At 38.7% G+C, this 25,628-nt stretch overlaps 1 protein-coding gene across 1 annotated transcript in view; it reads left to right on the top strand.

Annotated features, from left to right (window-relative positions):
• The first annotated feature begins 10,744 nt into the window (after nt 1-10,744).
• Nucleotides 10,745-25,628, top strand: part of nrp2a (neuropilin 2a) — a 63,326-nt gene continuing 48,442 nt past the window's right edge. Inside the window, exons 1-2 of the mRNA XM_079463149.1 lie at nt 10,745-11,416; nt 21,173-21,350. Coding sequence (XP_079319275.1) covers nt 11,323-11,416; nt 21,173-21,350 — 272 coding nt within the window. The 5' untranslated portion in view covers nt 10,745-11,322. The remainder of the gene's footprint in view (nt 11,417-21,172; nt 21,351-25,628) is intronic.

Below are 25,628 nucleotides of genomic sequence, written 5' to 3'. Positions count from 1 at the left end.
GTACTATCAAAGCACATCATTTCCGACGCAGAGGTGACACTTTGTGTTACTTGTGTCTCAACTTGTGTTGTCCATTTCATTTATTTAATAAAAAACAAAGGTAAAAAGCATAATTTTTAAGAGTGTGTACAAGATTAGTATATAGCACAAAACTGTTTATCTCCAGCGTTTGCGTGCCAGTCACGCTCAAGCAAGCACGCTTCAGTCCCTGACTCTTCTGGGAAGATGATAGTGCTGTTTGTAATGTGACATGTGAGTTATTTTGCTGACTTTGACTGGGAGTTGTGTTGGTATCTTACTCATTTTTCAAAAACGTTATACTTTATAAGAGATTGTGATCGACAAATCTAACACAATTTCATGGCAATTCATCACTTTGATGAAGTTCGGTGTTTATGAGGCCGCTTATTTGTGTGAATTTGAACAAACTTCATCTGAACAATGAAACTGAGTTCAAGGGTGGGGTTTCATTCACTCCTTTCTTTAATAATATATATATCTATATATATTTGTCAATAACTCAAAAATCATGTTTTTATTGTGTTAGTTAGCTGTTTTGTTATTTGATACTATTATTACATGAATCCTAAGGGTTTGATTGATATTCACAATGCACAATAAGTGAGTTTGAGTAATGTTTTTGCAAATGAGCTCCTTAAAAAGATATGAAATCAGCAATTTATAACACAATTTTTTTCCAGGAAATCATGTAGAAAAAGCTGCTGTTGACCTTCGATGTTATGGGCTGTGAACACTTTGTTAGCTTCTGTCTGCAGTTTTGATCTATGTAAATATGCATTGTTGCTTTTAAATTGCCATTTTGCATTAAAAATAGTTCTTTTGACACGAAGCACAGCAAATGTCTGTTTTTAAATGATAAAATCTGTTAATTCTTGGGCGGGTGAAATATTTGCATATGGATAGGTGTATTGAGGGCTTCTATTAGCAAGGCTGAATGACAGTTAATGCACGTTTAAATGCGCCTTCTGTCCAGTTCGGCTGTGTCGTCTGTAAACATGCACAAGCAGTTTGTTCTGGGGTTGTATTTTATTTGTGTGTTTGTGTGTGTTGAGACAAGGACGTATTGATGCATCTGGTCCGTATTAAGCTCTTTTCTTATGCTGTCATGACATTTGAACAGTGAAACCTCTCTCTCATCATGCTGCACCTCACCTGTTCATTACATGTCAACAGGAAGTGACAGAGTGCCTCAAGTCACAGGTATTTCTCTCTCTCTTCATGTTGTCATGCTTCTGTAGACATGGCATTCGTAGCAGCATGCGCTTACGTCACACAATATCTTTGTTTTGATTTCAATGTATTGTAATGTTCATCACATTATTGCATCAAATCATGCGTGTTGTCACATGCACTTTAATCCAGAAATGACATGAAAGTGCAAGCATGTTTGGCAGACGCAAAGCGACTTACATTGCATTATACATTTGTTTCTAAGTATGTGCAATCCCCTGGGATCGAACCCATGACCTTGGCGTTCTTTACGCTTAGCTCTAACCATTGAGCTACAGGAAAGCTGTATTAAAAATATGAGTGTGCATTCCCACATTACATACTTCAGGCGTAGTGTGTCATTTAGCGACATATAATAATGTCCGTTTTTTAAACAAAGACCACTCCCCCCACCAGCCATTGGTCGATCGAACAGATAGCCACGCCGCAGACACATGTCAAAAGAGGAGTCGGTGTTCCGTGTGCAAACCAAAGTTCAGATAGCAAATTGTATCATATTGTTTCGCCTTATTTTCCATCTGACGACATCAAGCCATTTTTGTTAAGCATTGTTTTTGAAAATGTGCAAATGCCCTCTTTATACATTCAATTCCTACATTTTGGAAAAGGTTCTTAACTTATTTTAACCCCAACATTGGGTCAACAAATAACAACTGTTTTATTGTCAATTAACCTACAGTATTATGGGTTCTTTAAGCCTTTGTTCGGGTCAAATCTAAACCTTTTTTGGTTTCATTTAATCCTACAGATCATTTTGTCCCTTTTTGACCCATACAGCGCTGGAATGATCCGTGGGTTAAAACAGCCAAGTGTCACTTTTGTCTGGTTTAATACGTCCAACGTGCCGTTTCATTTTAACTTGAGATGGTTTCTTGTTCTAACAGAATAAGATGTCTATATTAAAGTCTATATGGCTTGGTTTTTTGGACTAGTGTTTGTACTTGTTGGCAGACTCTAGCTGGGCAGTGTTATCTTATTAAGGGATGTGGTCCAGCAATACACACACACACATAGCGAGAGAGAGTCTACTAATGGCCAGTTTGGCAGTGTATGCCTCCGCAATTATCCGTCTGGCTTTTACCCAAGCGTACACACATTTCTTTCTCTGGGTTTAGCTCACATGCGTACATACAGTGGATACAGCACAGCGTGTAAAATATAAACACAGAGGCGCTTTAATAAAGAGCAGAACATCTTTATTAAAAGACGCTGGAATACGGGCGGCATTGAGTAAGTTGCATGTCCTGATCCCGAGTTTTCTTATAATTTGAGATCAGACCCCGGCAAGAGTCTCACAGTCAGTGTGAAAACACACACACACACACACACACAAAGGCAATCTCCAAATGGATCTTAAATGATGCCCAGCATACTTTTTTATACCAGCCAACATCCACACACACACACAAGTGATAAATGGAGCCCATTAATGGTTACAGGCATTAGTTTTATTTGCGGCTCGCAGGCGGTGTTCTCTCAAATGAGCCAAGCTTCTAAATTATAGGACAAAGGACAGTGAGCTTGAATTAAGATCCATTTACTGTTAGAGAGAGTGAGAGATGCGGCGCAAGTTAAAGTAAAGAAAGAACAAGAGTTTTGGGGCGTTTCGAGTCTTAGACAAAGGCCAGCACGTTGAACAACATCTTCCTGTAATATCCAAATGAAGTTCTTCTTATCGTGTTGTTGCCATTGTCAATGTAATTGCCTGTTATTGTGGTATTGTTGTGTCGTAATGAGGCAATGCATGTAGTAAAAATGATTTATAGAAACCCGTTTTATGTTTTGAGAAGAGAGGACACGTGTCGCCTTTGTGTTGTTTTTAAGACCACAAACTCTTTAATAATCTTACAAATCATAATGTTTATTTGAAGCAGTTATAAATATAAATATATCATTTCTAATCAACTGTTACAATTTATTGTCGAGTTGAGAAATGCATACATATATACATTTTGGCAGTTTTTACCTTTTGACGTATGAGATGTAGGCTATATGTTTACCGGGGTCATTTTCTCAAAAGAATATCTAAGAAGCAGGCGAGATGGAAGACTCCAAGACATTTAAAAATTGAATTATAATGATTTAGAGACCTTCGCAAAATATCTTATTTTAACTTTTTGACGTTATTTATACACCTTATGAATTAAACAAAAATGTATTTCTATAGTGCTTTACAAAAGATACATTTTAAAGCAGACAGAAAATAAATATTATGTTGTTATTGCACTTTTACAAAAACGTACATTAGAACTGCTGCCTGCGAAATGGATATGGTAATTGGGCTATTCAATAGCGCTATTATGCAAATCACGAGTAACGTTTTTCATGAGATGTACATTAGCGATACTAACTGTATTGACTGTACATTATTAGAACTCCAGAATGTTAATTCAGAATAGTTACGGGAGAAACGGTGCAAATGAAACACTCATTTGTGTTCACGTATGTATGTTCACGTGTTCATTTGTGTATGCATGAGCAGTTTTCACACGTGCACATACAAATGATAAGCATAATGTTATGTTGTGTCTCATATGGTACTTGTGTACATTAGACCCTCCCCCATTAACTGACAAACAAAAGAACACACATCGCCATAGCAACTCCAACCAGTGATGTAGACGCTAACATGCTCCTCCATAAAAACCGTGCCGTGATGTCCCTCATAAGAAGTCCACATACAGTAGACATAAACACGTCTGCTATGAATTGTCTTGCATGCATCCAGAATTTCACCAAAACAAAATTCTTAGTGGTTGCCAAGGTGTTGCTAGGTTGTCGTTGGGGTGTTATGAGTGTTACAAAATGTTACAAACTACAAATATTACAAAATGACAGTTTTTCATTCGGCTGTGCAATTAATCGAAAATTATTCCCACTAGTCAATTTTAGCCTTCATCAATTACAAAAACGAAATAATCGAGGTAAACGGTTATTGTGCCGCATTCCATTTTGCAAGGATCCTCTATTTTCTTTACACTTCCTCATGAGTGCTATTTCTTTACATTAATTTTTCAGTTAAATTCAGAGTTTAAATGCAGTTTTATTTATTTTCTATGTCGTTTTAAAGGTTAATGAGTAATCGTGTTAAATAATCGGGATCTCAATGTTGGCCAAAATAATCGCGAAGCCCTAGTTTTCCCTGTAAATTGACGTCTTTTCTTTCATTTTATGGTATTTTACTGTATTTAAAAAAATGCATAATCCCAGTAAAACTTTTTTTACTTTCTAGAGTAAAATCTGGTACAATGTTCAGTGCGGCCGGTGCTCTTAAGAAAGAATCGTCCATAAAGCCTCCGTAACCTACTGTAGATATTGTAGATATGTACTGTACACCATTGCATATGTTCATGCAGTGATGTTTTGGACCGTGGACCAGAGACCTGCATCTTCTAAAGCTCTTGGCCTGACTTGTGATGATGGACGTGTTCATGGTTGGAGTCATGATGTTGTTCTCACAATTTAATCTGTTCCTGATGAATTGTCTAAACATGGTCAGGAAAGCCAAGCTGATCTTTATGAAGACATGGAGAACATGGGATATTTAGCTTGAACCATGTAAAATGTTGGCAGAGAAAATGATGTAAGAATCTTCAATTTCGGGCAAACTATCCCTTTCTGTGTGCTTTAAAAATAAGTTTGTTTATTTATTGCAGTGGTTGTGGTCACTACACAATTTCAGGCACGTGTGACCCAAGCCGTATTTGGGATCAGAATATCAGAGACGTTGCGCTCTTTAAGTTTTGACCCCACAAGCATCCAACAGAACACACTAGAAATCCGCCACAGCCACCCTATAGCATAGTGATCCAGTCTTACGCTCCTCTTTTCGCTTGGTATTTCCCTGTCTTTGTGGCTCTGCTATAATTTCAAGCCGCATGCGGTTAAATGTCTAATCACGATGTTGTTATTGTTAATTAGACGGCAGATGCTTTTATTTTAACGTTTCCCTACCGTGTAAAGAAATAAGGTGTGATATAAACTCCTCTCACTGGTGTGTGTTCTGCGCTTTAAGGGTGGGTCTCGTGCAGGATAGGCAGATTAAAGGATACGTGCATAAATTACAGCGTGATGGGAAAGCAGTGGGTGGGCTGAGATTCTCTGAAGTGATCTGTGCTTATTTTAAGAGTAAAGACAGACTCCTGCGTCTCTCCAGTGGTGGAAGACAAATCATCGTGCGCTCTTCGTAAACTATCTTAGAGACGTTCTCGTGCATAATGAACGAGGCTGTTATTTATGACACTGTGCTTATTTTGGGCATGTAAGTTCTTGTGTGTGTAACAGACATGTAGACGTCATAACCTTCTCTCTGTGTATACTGAAAGGCCCTCTCAAGTAAATTTACAAGGGTGGGAGTGTTCCCGCATAAGGGTTTAGGTAATGTCACACATTGCTTGACTTATTACTCACCATACAATCTTGTGCACGTTGCAGCGGATCACTTCAGGAGACTGTGACGGACGTGTGCGTTGACCAATCACAGCTCGGGTATAGGTCAATCTGAAAAAAGATGTCATTTGTTTGTAGTGTCTTTTAAATATCTGTCTCGGCAAACCAAACACAACGTGAAGGTTACGGGTTTGATCGCAGGAATCACGCAAACTTGTCAAATGAAGTATGGCTCGAATGCTTCAAGTCACTTTAGATAAAAGTGTGAATGAAAATATCATCTAGTTACGCACAAGACATAGCCCGTAAGATCGCAAGAGATTTATCCAGAACGCCAATTACAGTCTTTCCATTTGTTTTCTTAAACTGACAGCTTCTAAACCAACCAAACCACATCTGCTCCACATCACTTTTCAATTACCCCCGTGAAAGTGAGCCGATCCTGTAGCCGTCACCCCTGAGCCGTCTCGAGCCGGTGGCCTTCAAACAAACGGTAAACCTACACAATGTTTTTAATGTTTTCTTTCCTTGCGATTCTTTATTGATTAACATTTTGAGAGCGCGTGAGCCACAGAACAACCGCACGGAGGAAATCTATGAAGCTAAATGTCACGCTTGTTTTGTCATTGTTTTTGCCAGACTCATTGTTTTTTATGTAGTGCTCGCACGTGCCAGTGCGTTTGAAGACCTCACTCTTTTTCTAAAAGCTATAGATTTGATATGATTCAATGGAATACTTTAAGGTTGAGTCCAGAGCATAAGTCATTTGTTTTAAGGTGTATTGTGCCAGATATAAATTAGAAATTGTACTTGCTTAAGTACCTGCTTCTCGGAAATGTTTTATTTTTCAAATGACCTTGTGTATCTGCTAAAGTGTTTCAGAAGAGATCCCCGAAATGGCAAATGTGCAATTATCCAAAATCATATGATCTTCATTTATAGTTCAATACTTTTATTGTATATAAACAACCATCTCATTCGTGTCTATTATAATTCCTTCTATCGAAATTAATGGAACTATCCAAGGAAATGTTGAAGGTCCAGTTTATGAAATTTGGCGACATCTAGTGATGAGGTTGTGAATTGCAACCAACGGCTCACTCCTGCCCTCCCTTTCGAAGCACTACGGTGGCTGACAGAGGACTAAGATGTCGGCATGTTTTGTTTCCTTGCTGAAGAAGATACCGTATTTATGAAACGCACTCTGTAGAGCAGTTTGTCCGTTTAGGGCTACTGTAGAAGCAAGATGGCGACTTCCATTTGAGGGGACCTGCGGATAGAAATATCTCATTCATAGATATTAAACACATAACGCTTCATTATGTGAGGTCTTTATAGACCTCTAAACACATAGTTATGTGTATCATATATTTATATATCCGTCAAAAGAGCCTCCAAAAAATAACACGTTGGACCTTTAATGCCAGAACTTCTGCCTCTTTATGACCTCCTTGTTTTAAACACGGAACTACAGGTCACTGTACATATCTACGTGAGCCGTCAAATGATACCATGAAACTCAAATAAATAAATCATTATTATAAGCTTACTATTGTGAATTGGTAAGAAGGCGCCGATTGTTTTATGTACTGTGCTCAATAACTCATTTTAGATTACAGATTGCAGCTATGAATAACTAAGATCTCCATTTCGTCTCCTGAACTACCGTATGAATTCTCAGAACAGTATGATAGTATCCCAGGGCCCATATTAACAGATTTCATGCATGGATAAAGGATGGAGAAGCATGGATGAGAATAATAATGCCACTTTAGTATGCCACACATCTCTTGGTGTTTGGAAGCTGCGCGCTGTGCGACTCACGGTTAATGTTGACTTGTTAAGGTGCGGCTATGACTCATGTGCTTGGCCATGACCAAAGACATGAAACACAACTTGTGTGTTTATACAGTTATGAAACACAAGAAAAGGAAGCACGGGGGGAAATAACGTCAGAGTGATTTGAGAAATATTTGTTGGCTGTCTTACTGTTTGCTGCCAGATTTGTCGTTTTGCTGGGCATGGCTCAATGCATTGTGGTATTGTTAAAGTGTATTTGATGTTGTCTTATCGTATAAGGTATTTCAATAATGCAGACCTATGAGTATTGTGGCACAAAGATTTTAAGCGTTTTGCAATTAAAATGAGTTTGGTTTAAAAAATGGATGACTCAAACCCATGCATCATTCTTTTTGCTGTGGTCTTAATGTATGAACGGTCCCTTGGTGTAATGTGGTATTGTGTGTATATACACCGACACAAAAGCTCATTTTAGGCAGTGATTTCTCATGGGTTAAACAAAGACAGTTGTCAACACACTTATGGTTCGGCTGGACTTTGAGTGAACAGGATGTGACCTCACAGACTTTGAAGGCTTACCATGTGCTCCTGTGTAGAGAAGGGTGTTGAGTGAGAGAGAACCGATGGCCAGTCACACACACGGGTCTGTGTTCTTCAGACATGCACACATAGAAGAAAGACGGACAAAATTCACAAAGTCAATGGTTTCAAGGCATGCCAGAAACTTCTTGTGCTGTTCGGTGGGTTTGAAGAAACCCACAACCACCAGTCTTGGAGGAAGGTCATAGACTTTACTTTTAATGTGTCAGTAGATATTTTTAAGAATCTACAGTTTTAGGCTGGATTAGTTTTTGTCGTCTTTGTGTAATCCCAGAATGATGATAATGAGATCAAGTCTTTGTCCTGGTTTTTCTTTTTTGTTTCAACAGTTAATGACACAGAATATTTTGAAAACTATATTGATATTTCCTACTAACACAATAAATAAACTGAAAAGTGTTCAAAATAAACAAATTTAATGAAGCGTGTAATGTGACTAGGACTTTTGCACAGTATTGTATATTATTTTTTGTAACTAAAGTAATATTATTTAATATTAATAATTGTATACGATAATAATTTATAATCTAATCTTTTTTATTTTATTCTTGATAGTGCACATAGAGGGTTCGTTAAAGCGATAGTTTCACCCCAAAATAACAATGATACCTTCATTTACAGTATGTCATTCAAACCTGTATATGACTCTATATTTGGAAAAAAGTCTCAATATCTTAATATAATTTCTCAAAAATAACTTGGAAGTCCATGAGGATCAATGTTGTTTGGTTACAAACCTTCTATAAAATATTTTCTTTTGTGTTTTCCAGAAGAAAGAAAGCGATGAAATGATGAAAGGATTTTCATTTTACAGTGAACTATCCGCTTACGATACCTTTTTAATTTCCCATCGTCTCCGTGGCCCTTTAAAGAAATCTGTTTAGTTTTGCTACCGTCTCTTTCTATGAGTCAAGTAAATCACTACCCAACTGTTTATATAGGCTAAATTTGGGCTGAAAACACAACCTGGTGCTCTTAAAGTGTGGAGGACATGAAACTAAATATTCCAACAATTTAGCAGGTTAAATCTTAAGTACAGAAATGAATTGCTACCAGCCTGCTATATAAAAATGTGTCCTTCTACTTACTGTAAATTCCTGGATGAAGGCCTCCCCGATGACTCTGTGGAGTATTTTCGGCATGGCACGGCTCTGCTGTGTCATTAAAAAACCTTGGTGTCTCTAGTTAGAACGTTAGATTGCAGAGGAGCTTGGGTTGGGTGGGTTGGGTTCTGTTTTGTGGCCGGTCCAGAAACACATGACATTTCAGTCCTGACTCAGGACTGTTCTCTGAACCTGTGCCAGCGGGTTGAGAATGTTTGCTCTCCATCACTCTCTCTTGGTTTTCAGCGAAGTGTAAGTGTACAATGTGCTTGAAGCCTTTTGTATATTTACACTCCTGAGAAGCACTTTAGTTGTTGAAAATGCAACAGTTGTGTCTCATACATTGACATTAGGTAATGCATTAGCTAACCAACGATAAACATATTTTAAAGCATTTATTCATTCATTGTGCATTAACTAATGTTAACAGATACAACTTGATTCAAAAAATGAATTGGTAAATATTCACTTCACATTACCGAAGATGTGCAGTGCTTCTGTTCTGCCCTGGATGACCCCTGCGGTCTCTGACCTACTGTGAGGTCCGTCCCCCTGCAGGAGAACTCATGCAATGACAATCTCTCAGGTATGGCAGGACATGAAATAAACATTGCCACACATTGCCTCATGACAACTGTGCACTGCCCACATTGCCCCCTGATAATGATCCTTTGCATGTGAACAATAATACGAACATTGCATTTTTATTGCATCCAAGTCACCTGCTCGAAATGTGAACCTTTGTACAATTTATCACAGCATATGTACATGACATGTGAAGTTAATTGCATTTCAGCCTTTTGCTAGAACGAAAGGCCGGTCAAAATCTAAAAATAACATGTACTGTAGCTTTGAGTGTGTGTTACTGGCAACCCACACGGGCGCACAAGTGCGGGAGGTAGAAGGAGAGCGTATCTGATTCACTCTTTTCAAATGGTCCTTTTGATGATTCAGTCAAAATGAATATTTGTGACGAGTGAGTGAGGTGATCCCTAATTTGAAAACAATCCCTTTAAGCATTATTTTTTATCATTGTTGTAGTAAAGTATTGTTGATTTTTTTAAGGGTTCTGCTCATAATAAAAAATGTTATGTTATATTTACAAAATCCCCCGTAGGCCCTCGTGGCTTTTGATGTGTAAACATGGCATTTAAAGTCATTTATTTATTTTTATGTGATATCCTCGTAGAACAATGGTGCAAAAAAGTATATGAATTCAGTGAATCGATTTAGATAAAGCGTCCGTCAAATGCATACATTTAATGATTGAGACCAATGCGCAAACTTTTAGTTGCTGGCAAAAGGGGAAACATATTTAATCGTCATATTCTTTGGCAATGTAAAGAATTTTTGACATGCCAATAAAGCTATTTGAATCTTGAATCTTGAGTGGGGAGAGAGCTGTCCCCTGTTCAGTGAGTGAGGGTTGGTGGGCGGGTCAGGAAAGCTCAGTGTAATGCGATAGCTGCGCCGCTCCAAAATGCTATTACACACATACTCTCTCTCTCTCTCTCTCTCTCTCTCTCTCTCTCTCTCTCTCTCTCTCTCTCTCTCTCTCTCTCTCTCTCTCTGTCTCTCTCTCCCCCCTCTCATACTCTCTCACTCATACACACACGGGCTCTCGGGCACATCCACATGCGCTCTGCAAGAGAACACAGCCGATCCGTGCAGTGCGCTTCTGTGCGTAACGCCGATTTCACTCCTGTCCGGTACTTTGGACAAAAGTGTTGTCGTGTCTCCAGAGTAGAGCTGAATGAGTTGTAAGAGCAGGAAGACAGCAGAGCGTTTATACTCTGATGGACAACGTGTTTTGAACGGCAGATTAGAGGAGATATCCCCGCGGAGACCTTTATCACCAAACCATTGGAGACCAATGGAGCGCAATAACGCACGTAAACGCGTGACGGCTATATAAGGGAATACGCTTCAAAAACTCTTTTTACTCATAGCACGAAATCAAAGGTTCAGAGAAATACAGCTGGTTTTATGACAAATGACTTTTTAATGCATATTTGAAAAAGATTTTGTTACGCACAGCTGTGCGCAACGGGCTCGGTTTCTGAATATGGACTGAATCTGGAAAGCGGAGCGTTATAAGGAGGAAAAAGCTTGACTTGTTGTTCAGATTTATCTGCGTTTGTGCCTTGAAGGAGACCACTACTTGAACACGGGTCGCTCCATGACAGCGCGTTTCGGGAAGATGGATTTCACGCGATCTCTACCAGGAATTGCATTTCTCTTTTGTTTCGTTTTGAAAGTCAGCGCAGAGGAAGGTAAGCCTGCTCTGTTCCTCTTATAAAGTTTGCGCGTTTGTTTAAATTCCCATCCAGTGAGGCTATCCGCAAATGGCAAACAGATTTCACTCCTGGCCTGATGTGCAGTCGAACCATGCTGAGAAAACATGTTCTGACTTTATTTAGTGAAGAATCAGGTTTATATATAAACACGAGTCACTAGATCCCTTTATCTGCGGGATGTTTGCAGATTTGCGTGCATTAAACAGATAGATCATTTCCTCTTGCATTGTCAACCCTGTCTTATAATGTCAAGGAAAGTTTGCCAGTAGCCTACATGGTTGCGGACTTGGGCTCATGGGCTGGGGTTATACGCATACTGAGGAAAAAAGAAATATACAATCTTACAAATAACATTTTTGAACCAAAGTGCAAGAGAACACAAGATGCGTAGATCTTTTAAGATGACACAAATAACCATATTTTGCTGTGATGGTGCTTTTCAAAAGAAGAGAATGTGCTATTAAAGAAACAAGACCAATTCTTTTAACGATTGTATTAGGAAGCAAAAATCCACCTTCCCATAAAATAAACTTATTACATCACGTTGCCCGTGTGTTGAATGGTACGTATGGAATGCAACATATTTACATTCACATCAATATGTTAAAACGTTTATTGCATATATACGCTGTATTTTGCAGAAGAACCGATGGGAAGTACAGGTAGCTGAAAAAGAATTGACTGGTTTAATAATAGAAGAGTAACATTTTTGAATTTTTTTAGTTTTAGTCTATGGCTGAACTATAGTGAGACAATTGCACATTTTTGGTGACTATGATTTTACCACAAATACCATTAAACCATACTGCTGTAAAACCATGTTTTATTTTTTTATTAATCGTACGAATGGTTCTTGTTTGTATTGCACTCCAAAAACATTGTATTGTCGCAGTAACGTGCATTTCGTGAACTGATCAAATCCGATCCTGTTTATAATAACAATAACACGGCTCCTTCAAAACTTGACACGCTTTCTGTGAGGAACTCTCGCAGTGTTTATCTAATTGCTGTAATTAGTCAGTGAACAAGTAAATATAATCGATTACCTCAAAGTAAATCCTGTTTAATATCGATCGCTATTGATGTAGAGGTTTCCACGGGAGAACCGGTCCACACCGTTCGGCGCGCGCCCCTCAGAAGCCCATACTGACGTACTGAGGCGATGTAGTTTGTAGACCTACGTGTTTTTATGGCGTTATTGTTTTTAGATGCCAGCAGATAAATGCAGCTGGTAAGTCTTCAAAAACAACCAAGTTCAAGTGTTAGTTGGAGAGTCTGGTTGTTGACTGAAAGATAATGATATTTTGTTTTGAATAGAGATGGCAGTTGAAGTTGGCGGGAAACGCGCTGCGTTGTGCAGTCCGCCATATTTAAAACTGAAGTAATTCATCTGAATATAACAAATTCAAAGCATGGTTTTGTTATAGTAAAAGTACCATGTTTTTAGCAAGCTGGTATAGTTTTACAAACAATATGGTTTAAGATGTGGTTCTTGTATAGTAAAGTTGTGGTTTCTGTGTATTTGCCACAGTTTTACCATAGTTAAACTATGATTATTGTGGAATAACCACATTGTGGAATTTATTTACACACAGCGTGATTTGCAACCAAATGAGCACACAATAGCCTAGGGTGGTTTATATTCTGTATTCCTAGATATAGGCTACTAGTTGTATTGAAGCATCTGCAGTTTTCGCCCAACAGGTTGAAACCCAAAGTGACGTTGCTTAAATAAGTGGTGAAAGATCTTTATATATCGCAAAATAAGGTGCAGCTGGATATGAATGTACCTGATGTAGCCTTCAACCATCACATGTATAATTGAAAACCTAACCAGACAATAAAAGTTTGAATAGGTGACAAAAGACATAAAGTCGCTCTTGTTAAATAAACAGTTCAAGTAAAGTAGTAGTAGCTTATTACAGCTTTATCATATGGTTTTGCAGCATTGAAAAAAGGTCATGTTTTAATACTCTACATATGGTCTGACTTGGCATATGGATGAAATTGATGCTTGACGTCTCGCTGTGCTCTGTGCTGTTTTTCCATTATTGCTCCTGTCATATTGAAATCCCCATCCAAAATCTCTTGGCATAGATTGACTAGAACTATATCTCTGCAAAAAGGTTTACTTTAACATACAGATGGCAGCACTTCAGAACGTTTTCCACATCACAGAGATGATGTTGTGCAGTGTTGTTTATTTTCATACGTCTATTTTTGATAATTATTTTCAATTTAATTTGGGGGGGAATGTATTTATGCCGTTGTTGTTTGCAAGCTCACAGCCTGTGGAGACATGGCATTGTTTCAAGGCGAAGGGTTTTCAAAAACACATTTGGATCCCAGCCTAAAATCGTGCACATGCGGTGGTCTCACAGGTACTCCTGGAACGCCCTCTTCTCAGAAACCAGTCAATTGCAACACAGTGCATTGAATTATAGACAACAAAGACGGTGCATTTCTTGTTCAAGATCTGTGCCTGCAGGGCTTGTCATTTTATGCCATCCAAATTTTGACACGTTGACCCACATTCAGTTATATCAGCCCGTCTATGTGTCAACAATCTCATGAGTCTCAGTAGGGGCTCTTTTTGTCTTTCTCAAAACAAAAGGACATAATTGTTTTCCAGCTTTCTTTCTTAAGGTGTTTAATAGATGTTTAACGGTATAATTTACAACATGAATTGTAACAATTCGACCAGTAGATCTAAACAAAGTTCAAATCAAAATCTTCATATTCTTATGTTGGAATTATATTGTACACCCAAATGGCGTTGTTAAAGAGGAAAGCTGTTCTGTATAACCTGGTTTCAACATATGAAACTTGAAAATATACTGATATATAAAACAATTTTAATTTTGGTTCTTAGCGGTTCTTAGGGTGATGCTAGAACGTTCTTGCTTCTTAGTTGCTTACTGGCAAGTCATCAGAGTACATCGCAGCATCTTTATGATATTTTGGTCCATATAGTTTTGCTTTGAAAATCTTAGTGGATTGGTGTCCATAAAGTTGAGGTCAATGGGGCCAATGTTGCATGAGGGTAAATAAATGATGAAATATCTTTCACTTTTGGGTGAACTATCCCTTTAAGTCAGGCTCCAACCAGCCACACAATGTAAGGTGACATTCATTTCACAAATAGTGTTGAAGAAGTTACTTACTTTATCAAGCATCTTTCAACATTTTTGCTTGGCAGCTTTCTTAAGGACATTTTCGTGATTATGTGATTAAAAGATAAAAAAGCTCTCAAACTAAAACATAAATATGTCACACGAACAAGCGAAGTGCTTCTTTACCCGCTGCGCTCATACAAGAAGAGACACACATCGCTTTGAATCTACATACCAGATTGGTTTTATATGCAGTTTCGTCCTATTTTTCTTCGGTTCATCAATAGCACATGTGTTAATCTATGCATGAGCTAACAGTATCTGCTGTGAAAAGAAGGTCAGAAATTTGCATTCGGGGTCAGAAAACCATGACTGTCTCGGTCCCTGCGGAGGTCGTGGGTGCTGAGAATTGCCTGGATCACTTGAATTAAGGAGGAATTAAAAATATGGCTAGCATGCATAATTTAAATATACCCTCCTATTAGTATCTTTAAGTGTGACATGTGCGTGCTTGTCGCTGAGAGAGAAGAGATGACAGGGTGAATCATTGATGTTAGTAAACTGGGGCATCACAAAAGTTTACTTGAATGAGCACAACAAATCATTAAATATAAATAATAGCTCACTTTATATTGGTTCAATCTGATTGGATGAAGCATTTAGTATATGCTAGGGATGCACAATAAATGATCGGCCACATCGGTATCTGCCATTTGTAATGTTATCGGTATTGGCCAATAATACTATAGCCGATAAATCATATATTAAACTTTTTCAGCTGCACAATGCTCACAGTTAAAACCGCACAATTCTGTCTTTCTGTCGTGATCATTCACTTACTGTTATTAGCAAAACATGCCGATGAAGGTACAGTATGTAAATACAGTATTTGAATGTGTAAATTATTGGAACAAAACCATATTGTTTGAATCAGACTGCTGTCTGAATGCTTTCTGTCTAGAGACCTGTTAGATTTCTGGCTGTTAAGAGCACTTTCCAGGTTACTCTGACAGTACATCTATCATTTGTTTCTTAAATAAAAAAGATACCGGAAAAGTTTGAAGGTTAAAGAATAGTTAACTAGTGTAAAGTACGCTTGGTACATGTTTTTGAGGGGGGGACTAATGGTTCCCTTGTTTTCTGCAGTCAATATTTTCAAATAAAAGCAGTTTTTCACTTTTTGCCTTTTGTTTCAGTCTTGGTAAAATTCTATATTAATATTTAGATACTGTATGCCAAGATATTGGTTATCGGCTTCCAATGTTAAAGAAGTATCGGTTATGGTTATCGGACAAAATGTACATATCGGTGCATCCCTAATATATGCTCACATTATTTAGTTTAAATGTGACTAATCTTTAATTGTTCTGATGCTTGACAACCTTAAACAGCATAAATCGTATTGTTTTGGATGATGAATTGTTTACATCATTACTTTTTAATGAATGCCATTATTGATTGAACATTGATGTATTTTATTGATGTTCATACAGCAGTTAGTTGCAGTCGTGAATTCGTTTGAAGAAGTTCCGTTTCCAAGAAACCCATGGGAATGATACAGGAACATTTTACTGCTTCCGTGTTCGCTGGGAAGCTTTACAATTTCATAGTTTGCACCGTTGTAACTTAATTATTATTATGAGCTGGTATTCTTCGAGTACTGACACGCAGCCTCACCAACAGAAATGTTGTAAATTGAATTATCAGGTGTTTAATGCAATAGTTCACCCTACAATCAAATACTGTTATTATTCATCCTCATGTTGTTCAAAACCGGTTCCATAAACTCCAGATGAGGATTTTTTTTGTTTCACCTAAAAACAGCGACAACATAAGGTTTGGAACAACATGAGAGTGAGTAATAATGACAAATGTTTATTTTCTTCAAACCGTTTCATCACTAGAACAGGTGAAGGTTCACGACCAAAGAGAGAGAGAGCGAAGTTGACAGAGAGAGAGAGAGCAATTGAGAGAAAGAGAGAATAATGACGGTAAGTGAAAGTGATTGCGAAAGCGAGTGATTAAGAGCAGTTGAGAGAGGGCAAAAATGTGAAAAAGTGAGAAGGATTGAGAGAGGTTTAAGCAATGGAGAGAACGATTAAAAAAGAGAGAAAGTAATTGAAAAAGAGACTGAAAGAAAGAAGTGAGAAGGCTTGAAAGGGAAAGCGATTGAGAGAATGAGTGTCATTTAACAGAGACCAATTTAAAAAGGGAGTGAAAGAGAGAGAGTGCTTGAAGATGGGGAAGTGAGAAGGTATGAAAGGAGTGAAAGATGGAGAAAGTGAGAGCGATTGAGAGATTAATAAGTGTCATTTAAAAAGCGGTTGAGAGAGAGAAAGAAATGAGAGGGATTGAGAGGAAGAGAAAATAAGTGTGTTTAAGAGCAATGGAAAGAAGGACTGAAAGAGAGAGAGAAAGGAAGAGCAAATGGGAGAAAATGAAAAAGTGAGAGTGATTGAAGGTGGGAAGACGTGAGAAGGGTTGAAAGAGTTATAGAAAGAGAAAGTGAGAGCGATTGAGAGATGCAATTAGTGTCATTTCAGAGCAGCTGAGAGAAAGAGAGAGAGAGAGAGAGAGAGAGAGAGAGAGAGAGAGAGAGAGAGAGAGAGAGAGAGAGAATGAGTTTGATAAAGAGCAAACGGAAAGAGTGAGAGTGATTGAAAGACAGGAGAGAAAGAGCAAGAGATACAATGAGTGTGATTTAAAATCAGTTGTTGAGGGAAAGAGTGAACGAGAAAGAGTGAGCACGTTTAAAATGAAACGAGAAAAGCAAGCAATCGAGAGACTGAATGAGGTGATTAAAGCAGTTGAGACAAGAAATGAGATGGCATTTGGCAGAGAGAAAGAGTTTTGGCTTGGTGAGGATGAATGGATCAGTGCTGATTTCCTCACCGCGGGTGACGGCACTTTTTAATTAAGGAGAAGGATAGAGCAAGAAACAGAGAAAGAGAAGGATGGAGATATTTCATGGACGCAACTTACCGGCACAGTGACAGTTCAGCACAGTGATGATGCAGTTAATAGAAATGAATACCAGTCGAGAGGAACACGAAGTTCTGTGCACACATGCTAATTCATATCGAGGGAGCTCTGCATTTAAATTCCCTTTTTATCGCTTTGTTTTAGAAAGGCATGGAATACAACCTCGTTTACATCGTTAAAGGGTTAGTGAACGCAAAAATAAAAACAGTGTCACCCTTATATCATATCTCAATGTCACATATTCATTTTATATACAATCTGAAAAACATCTTGTATGTTCCATAGAAGAAATAAAATGATACGGGTTGAGTAGAATTATTAGGTGAACGTGGCCCTTTAAGAAACACACAATCTTATTTTTCATTCTGTGTTCATGTCTATAAAAACACCCCAGTTCAGAATTCTTCTCACAGACTGTCTGTAGCTTTTCTCTCCTCCTGTCTCTGTACATGAAAGGACAGATGTGTCTAAAAAAAGTGCAGAGCACGCAGAATTCCCCCCCCTTGGATTTATCCGCAAGACCCCCTTCGCCCCCCTGCCCTTAAAGCACACAATAGAGAGACATACACAGTCAGAGAACTCGTGCAGACTGAATGATTGCTATCTATCCGTCCGTTTGTGTTGGGTAATAATGACAGAATCTATGGAGGAATTCGTTTTGTCGCTATTATGATGAAATATTACAATCCCACAATGCAATTCATTTACATCAATACAAACGATGATCAATTCATCAAAATGCTTGGAAAATGTTTTATCCATGTTGCCCAGTCCTAGTAGTGGGTTATTGGCTTGCATGAAAAGGCTCGGTGGTATTTTGGCTGTAAAAACAATGTAAGTGTACCTTATAAAAAAATACATGCTGTACATTTGTGAAAATGTTAACTGTTAAAAGATTCCTTATTTCGCTTTTCTGAGTCAAACATCAGCACGTATATTGGAGCGCTAGCTTGAGGCGATACTTTACTTCCTGTCTGGAGCGTTTTCACCACGCCAGTGCGTAGCGCTGAAGATCTTTGACGTGGCTCTTGGATGCCCCGGAGCTCATTTTTAAGGCAATTCAAAAAGTTCCCTAAAAAAATGTATTTCGCCGTTACAGATGTTGAAAGTTCTGGGGGTTGAAGATCTGTGTTCTTATGAAGTCTTTTGGCGATGAAGGATTACTTTGTGGAGCTTACTGGCTGTAATAGTATACTTGCATTGCGTTATTATCAGAGATGTTCTCCCTCTTAAATAAGGACTGTATGTTATGGGTGCGAGTAAAACTTAAAGCTTACCAAAAGGTATTTAAAAATGACAGTTAGTCTATGGTATTATGAATGACGTCTATCAAGTTTTAAACATAAGATGATGTAATCTACTTTTATTTGTGTTATCAAAAGGGTCAAAAATAGCCAAAAGTACCTTTTTTCCCAATGTTTAGAGTAGTCATGGTAAAAAAAATGACTCCTACCGCCCACCCTCATGATAGATTCAGTGAATTTTGAAAGCATGTGAAGCAGATCAAGATATTTTTGCCGTTTGTTACCCACGTTAACACATTGATGTTTAAACTGTTCAGACGCTAGGAGTGTAATATAGGTTAAATGTAAAGCTCAGTTTATACTCGTGCGTAGGACCTACGGCGTAGCCTACGCAGAGCCCTGTGTACCCTACGCTGTAGCCTGATGCACACCTCTCCATAAATGTTACAATGCGTCAACTCGATGCAGACCGCGAGCACTGTGATTGGTCTGTTTGAACCCCTCCCTCAGGTCAATAAACTCTGCGACAGCGTCATGTATACCGAAACGCATGAATTATCCAAGTCAATTATTTGTTCTTCTGTATTTAACATCTCAAGCTGCAACAAAAGTGACTGTTTACTTCCTGTTTTCACTGCTAATGCTTCTCAAACGAGTTGCTTCTTCTTCGGCTCTTGTCTTGGTTACAAAAGTAACGCGTGCATGGACACTGACGCCTAGTGGTCATTGCCTGTCGATGCGGACAACGACGCAGAAGTATAAATTAAAACCGACACATAGCCTATGGCGTAGAGGCTACGGCGTAGGTCCTTCGCACGAGTATAAACTGAGCTTGGCATATTGACTGTTTATTTGTACTTATTAAGCACTTATTCTGTATGACCATACTCTACATCCCTAATCCTACCCAATAACTAAACCTAACAACTACCTTACTTACTATTAATAGTAAAGAAATTAAGAGTTCATTGAGGGAAAAGTTTTAGTTAATGTTTTTTTAATAAAGAGAATTGCCACCTGTACTGAAGTGTGGTTGTACATTATTTCCAGATTTGTGTCCTGGTCAAGCTCAGGTGCCTACATTTTATAAATAATCAACTCCATTGTTTGCCCAACGACAAAGAAATGAATGTAAACAAATAAAGTTAACCGAGAGAAGCTAAGAGTATGTTCATGTGTTCACATCGTATTTTTGACCCATCTTGATATTTTGGTTAATTGTTTTTACGTAATATTGAGTCACTATTGTGTTATTTTCTCAAATGGACATTGTGTACTAATCCAGTAATTGTTAGCTGGGTTATTTTTTAACCCAACAGTATTAAGCATGTTCATATAGATTTCTGTAAACTTATCCAGCAGGTCGAATTTAAATAGACACAAATCAAATAATAAGATTTGAAACAATCGTTTGGCAGTAGTAACTGATGTTTTTGCTGTTTTCCCCCAATAAAATGATGTCACTTCCCAAAGATAATGTCATTATGGATACGTTATTAAATGGATATGACTAACATGGAAAATGATTTTCAGGATGCCAAGAAAAACCTCTAAATAAAAGATTCATTCGAACAATAATCCCGAAATGTTTTCTTTTTTAATATTATCAATTTTGTAACTTGAAAATGTACCTCATAATGCTGTAAGAATAACCGATTATTTTCTAATATCCAAGTGAATGAAGTGGTTAACCCCTCACACACACCACACAGTTGTCATGGTAAAACAGCAGATAGTATTTCTGTCTCCAAATCTTAGCTTTGTTAAAATGATAATGACCAGAATGTTATTCGCTATGTGTGGGCGACATACATGCATGTTTAAGGCGTGTTTGTTATAGATAACACATGGTTTGATGGAGAGAATGCTTTGGGTGGGGTGGGAGAATCCCGTTCGCAGCTTTGGAGATGACCCTTAAATCTTTGGAGAGGAGACACGTGTCACTTCCTGTTTCAGGTTGTGGTAAACTGTTATAGGCCTTTATTAGAGAGACAGCGATGTAGCATCTAAAATCAAGGCTTTATAGGAATAATTCATTTAATATGTGTATATGAGTCCTTCTTCTAAGCTCAACACAAATAACTTCATATTAACATGCTCAAATGAATCATGCACAAACATCTCGCATTAAGTAAAGAGGTCAATTTAGATTTTGTGTTGAATGCGTATTGTTTTTTTTCCTTGTGGGCCTTGACAACATGATTAGTATCCCTCTTATTTCTTCTCCGTTCGCTCTGGGATTTGGTGGAACCTGATTTATGTGTTTAATTTACCTTCAGTTCACGCTGTTCTGCTCGTCCAAATTAAATACTCAAGAATGTTGCTAATAACCCAGCTATGGAAGTCACACCGTCACCCACATTTCTGTCTGTCTCTTTTCCGGTTGGGCTCAGGTGAGACGTGCGGAGACCAACTGGACGCCAGCGACGCCGGTTACATCACGTCACCCGGTTACCCGCTGGAATACCCCCCCCATCAGAGCTGCCAGTGGGTGATCAGCGCTCCCGAACCCTCGCAGCGCATCGTGCTGAACTTCAACCCTCACTTTGAGCTGGAGAGACTGGATTGCAGGTGAGACGCATACGTATAAAAGTAGAAGAAGATAAGAAAAAATGAGCTGTAAAATATGACGATAAGTACCCGAACGCAATTAATTTACCTCCGACGAGGCGTGCGCGACCCGCCCCGTGACTGGAATTGTTGATGAGGTGGAAGAGGAAGATAAGCGACGAGGGTGTGATGGACGTCAAACTATCGGAACGAAAGAAAGATGAGAGGACATGCGAGAGACATGTATGCAGGTAGAAGCGAGAATTAGGGGAGAAAACGATCCTGAGAGAAGGAGGAGGCCACGTTCAAGGTGAAGAAAGGAATGAGGTGTGGGTGAAGTATAGAGAGATATAATGGGGTTCACAGCGAGTCTAAAGGGCTTACGGAGAGACACGGTGCAGCTGTCGCGGGGAAACGGGGTCGTCCCGAAGGCTTTTTCTGGAACGCTTTCCCTCAGCTGTAAAATTAATTACGTTCATCCGTAGGCTCTCGCTTCTTCAAGCCTGACTTACATTATAATGACCAGTAAATCTGCTTTAGTCGTGTCAGTCTTTTTCTCATACTTTGTGTCTGTAAGGTTTGGGCTGTATTCAGTGTGTTGAAATGCTGGTCTGTACCGCCCTCACAAACACCAACAAATGTATGACAGTTGTCATTTTTATCACAAACATGGTTAAACACACAGATCCAATAATACATGCGTTTTTAATGTTTTCTTTTTATTGCAGCTGAGATGTTGATAGTTGGCGTAGTTCAGTCATGGTTTGGCCGACTGGTCTTTGGGAATCCTGTATAATTGGGCTGGTTTTACATTTTAAGTCGCGTCCACTAGACAACAATTATTCTTATGTATAGGGAACTTTTAAGTAAAATACAACAAATAAACATGCTTTAACCTTTAATTGCTCAATGTAATCCTCAGAAAAAGACTGGAGATTTATGGATTATGCATAATGCGAAAAACATTTCTCACAGCGGGCTATTGGATGTCCGACGGTAATTGTCCTGAAATTCATCGCAGATGGTGAATTTGCTTTTATGGCTGCAGCAGCGGCGCTTTTAAGGGGATACATGTACAGACGTATCTGCTCGTAGAGACCAAACAACGGATGTTATAGCAATGCAGGCTGAGAATTGAGAATTTGATGTAAATTGCATGAACATTTGGTCTAGAAAAATTAGTTTCAGATAAACGTTACTAATTGACGAGCTTTTGTTCAGTGGCTTTGCTAACTAGACAAAACATTTTAATCCATTGCATTAAAGTCATTAAATTCTTTATGCCATATCATTTTAATAAACCTGGAAGAAGCGCCCCCCTCTCTCTCTCTCTCTCTCTCTCTCTCTCTTTTTCTCTCTCTCTTTCGCTCTCTCTCTGTCTCTCTCTCTCCATGAAATCTTTCTGAAAGGCAAACAATCAAAAATAACCTGAGGTTTTGTTGGATGCAGAGTTTAAGAGGCACATTTTCTCCATTTTTTTGTCTTTTGGTACTTTATTGCCCCTGCTGGTGCTTTTCCCATTACGAGCGATTTAAACCCACCATTGTTCCCCCTTGGGCCACACATGGGTGGGAGAGGGCGTTTCTCAGCATCTACAGTTTTCCGTTTAAAATCAGCAGTGCTGTGAAGATGCTCATTTTAGATAAGACCATGTGCCAAGTCCTTCGGTGTTTGATTTAGTTTAACTTTATGATAAGAGTCAAATGATGTGAGTCAAACAAGAACAACTGTGTGAGAGAGAATCCAAAGACACAGTTGTGGATTATTACTGTACAGATGTTTAGTCCCTGTAGTCCCTCCTTCCAGTAAAAAACATTTCAGTCTGACTCCGAGAAATGACACCAGATCGGAGCTTTTCATTTTGAGCAAGTAGTTGCCATTGATGTCCATTGTGCATCAGACATGGACATTTCGTGTCAGGTTGAGACTAGACATTATCAAAAGAAGAGCTTAATAAGAGTTCGGTAGTGGTCTGAAATTGAGCTGGAAGTACATCTGTAATTGTGATTTTGTAGATTAGAGCAGGACCACACACAGACCGTTCCTCGCCTATTCTTATCATTTAATACTCTGTTTCTCGGTCTAGAAGGGAGAAAGTGGCACGATTGAAAAATTGAGAGGTGTCGGTGACTGCGCTGTCTGTTGCTCCACAAACATTTTTCTAACGGTCCACTTGAAGCCTCCATCTCTATTGTTCCTTCATATACAATGAGTCATCGTCAGCACATTTCAGCAGGGTATGATTGAAAGGCTCGGCGTACTCTTTTAGACTGCGAACACTCTCTCACACACACCAGCAAGCACATTTACATTCACCTTGGGCTTATGAGCGCTGGCTCCAAGTCTCCATTGCTCCGAGGAGCCGGCCGAGTTTTGCTTAGCTTGCACAAATTATACAAGACAAGGTCAAAGCTGCTTCACATGGCCCAAACTATACTGACTAATGTGTTTCTGAATTGTCCATCCCGCAAAACATCTCGTAACTCGCATAGTGAAGGTTTTGATGACATTCTGAAGGCACTTTAGCTGGGAATGTGTTTGTTTGGGCTAGCTGAGCCAGATGGCTTTTACCTGGAGGGCTTTGAGCAGATTGATCTGAGATAGCTGCAGTAAAAATGGCAAATGAAATATCGGGCTATAACTTTAATGCAACAGTCTTTGAGATGGGAGTCTGTCTGTCTATTTGTCTGTCCGTTCATCTGTCTGTCTATCTAGCAAGTTATCTTTTTATGTCTGTCTGTCTCTTTCTTTATCTTTTTGTCTATCCATCCCTCCATCTATCTATATAGCAAGTTATTACTATTTCTCTCTGTGTGTCTGTACGTCTGTCCGCCCGTCTGTCTGTCTGTCTGTCTGTCTGTCTAATTAGTTATCTCTTTTTGTCTATCTTTTTATATCTGTCTGTCTCTTTCTTTATGTATTTGTCTCTGTCTGTCTGTACGTCCGTCCGTCCGTCCATCCACCCACCCGCTCTTCTTGTAGCTAGCTAGTTAGTTATATCTTCCTGTCTATCTTTCTATATATGTCTGTATGTCTGTGTCTCTTTTCTTTATCTATTTGTCTCTGTCTGTGTTTATTTGTCTGTCTGCTGTATGATCTATCCATCCATCATCTGTCTCTCCCTCCCTCTCTCTCTTTCAACCTCATGTTCATTTTCTCACGTTGTCCCCACCCAGTTTACTTCATTATCATTCTTCAAATATATCTCCATTATTTTCCTGCCCTAACAACTACTCTATATGCAAACAGCTAGTTTCCTCCTGAATACTAATTACTGAGCTCACATAATGCATACTGACGAAATGTTAACCGCTTTACAACAATCTGAGGTTGAACCGCTGTGGAGGAGAATCAGTAGACATAAAGTATTGTCAGAAAGACAGTTATCTGGTTGAAAGAGTGAGACAGATGCTTGCAGTGCATCACTCCAGGGAGTTTTTCTATCATCTCAGGTGATGAAGGTTTTCTGGTTTTTTATGCAGCGCTATCTGGAGATGTTAAGGTGCTGAGTTATCGAGCACCGTCAGCATTTCTACACTACGAGCGTGATATCAACCTGTGCCCACGTCTTCACCAGGGACTTAAATGAAGGATCGATGTGTTCTTTTGGTCTTAATGAAGAATCAATAGACCCCCAGCTCAGGAGACTGAGGTCATGGTCAAGTAGGTCACAACCACACGGGCCAAAGGCCACAGGGGTCATGAAATGAGCCAAATGAGCATCACATAAATAAAAACATCACAGGTATAATGAGCACTTATAAAATGGCTCTTCAATAATCAATAATTGCTCAACAGATCCTTTTTCTAGTCCTCAATTGAATTAATTTCACCTCATTTGTTCTGTAGTAAGTATTAAAACAATCAACAGAACCTGAAATTGTTATTGGAATTATTATGAATTATCACAGTATGTTTTTTCTATTTATTACCTTCATGATTATTACTTCATTTAGTCTACTATAACTGTTGCCACCATTTTATGTTAGAATGTCACAGAAAGATTTGTTAGTTTCTCTTTAGAAGAGGAAATATTAAGGCCAAGTCATGTCCATTTTTCTCTGAAAGTAGTCTGTGCATTAATCTTACTTGAGTCCTGCATTATTGGCAGTACATAAATTATTACTTTACCACTAACAGACCACAATACATCAATACTGTGGTCGGTATAAATACCACTTGAGTAAAATACGGGCCAACCCAACTATTGGTCTTAAATTAATCTAATGGTTTCAAGCCATGGTCGAGCTGAATATGTTCATTTTCTAGGTTATTTTATACTAACAGTTGGGTTTGTCA

Source organism: Barbatula barbatula (assembly GCF_947034865.1).
Source record: "Barbatula barbatula genome assembly, chromosome: 8".
NCBI classification, from domain to species: Eukaryota; Metazoa; Chordata; class Actinopteri; order Cypriniformes; family Nemacheilidae; genus Barbatula; species Barbatula barbatula.
The sequence above is the reverse complement of the archived record's forward strand: the minus strand, read 5'-3'. Positions and strand labels throughout refer to the sequence as shown.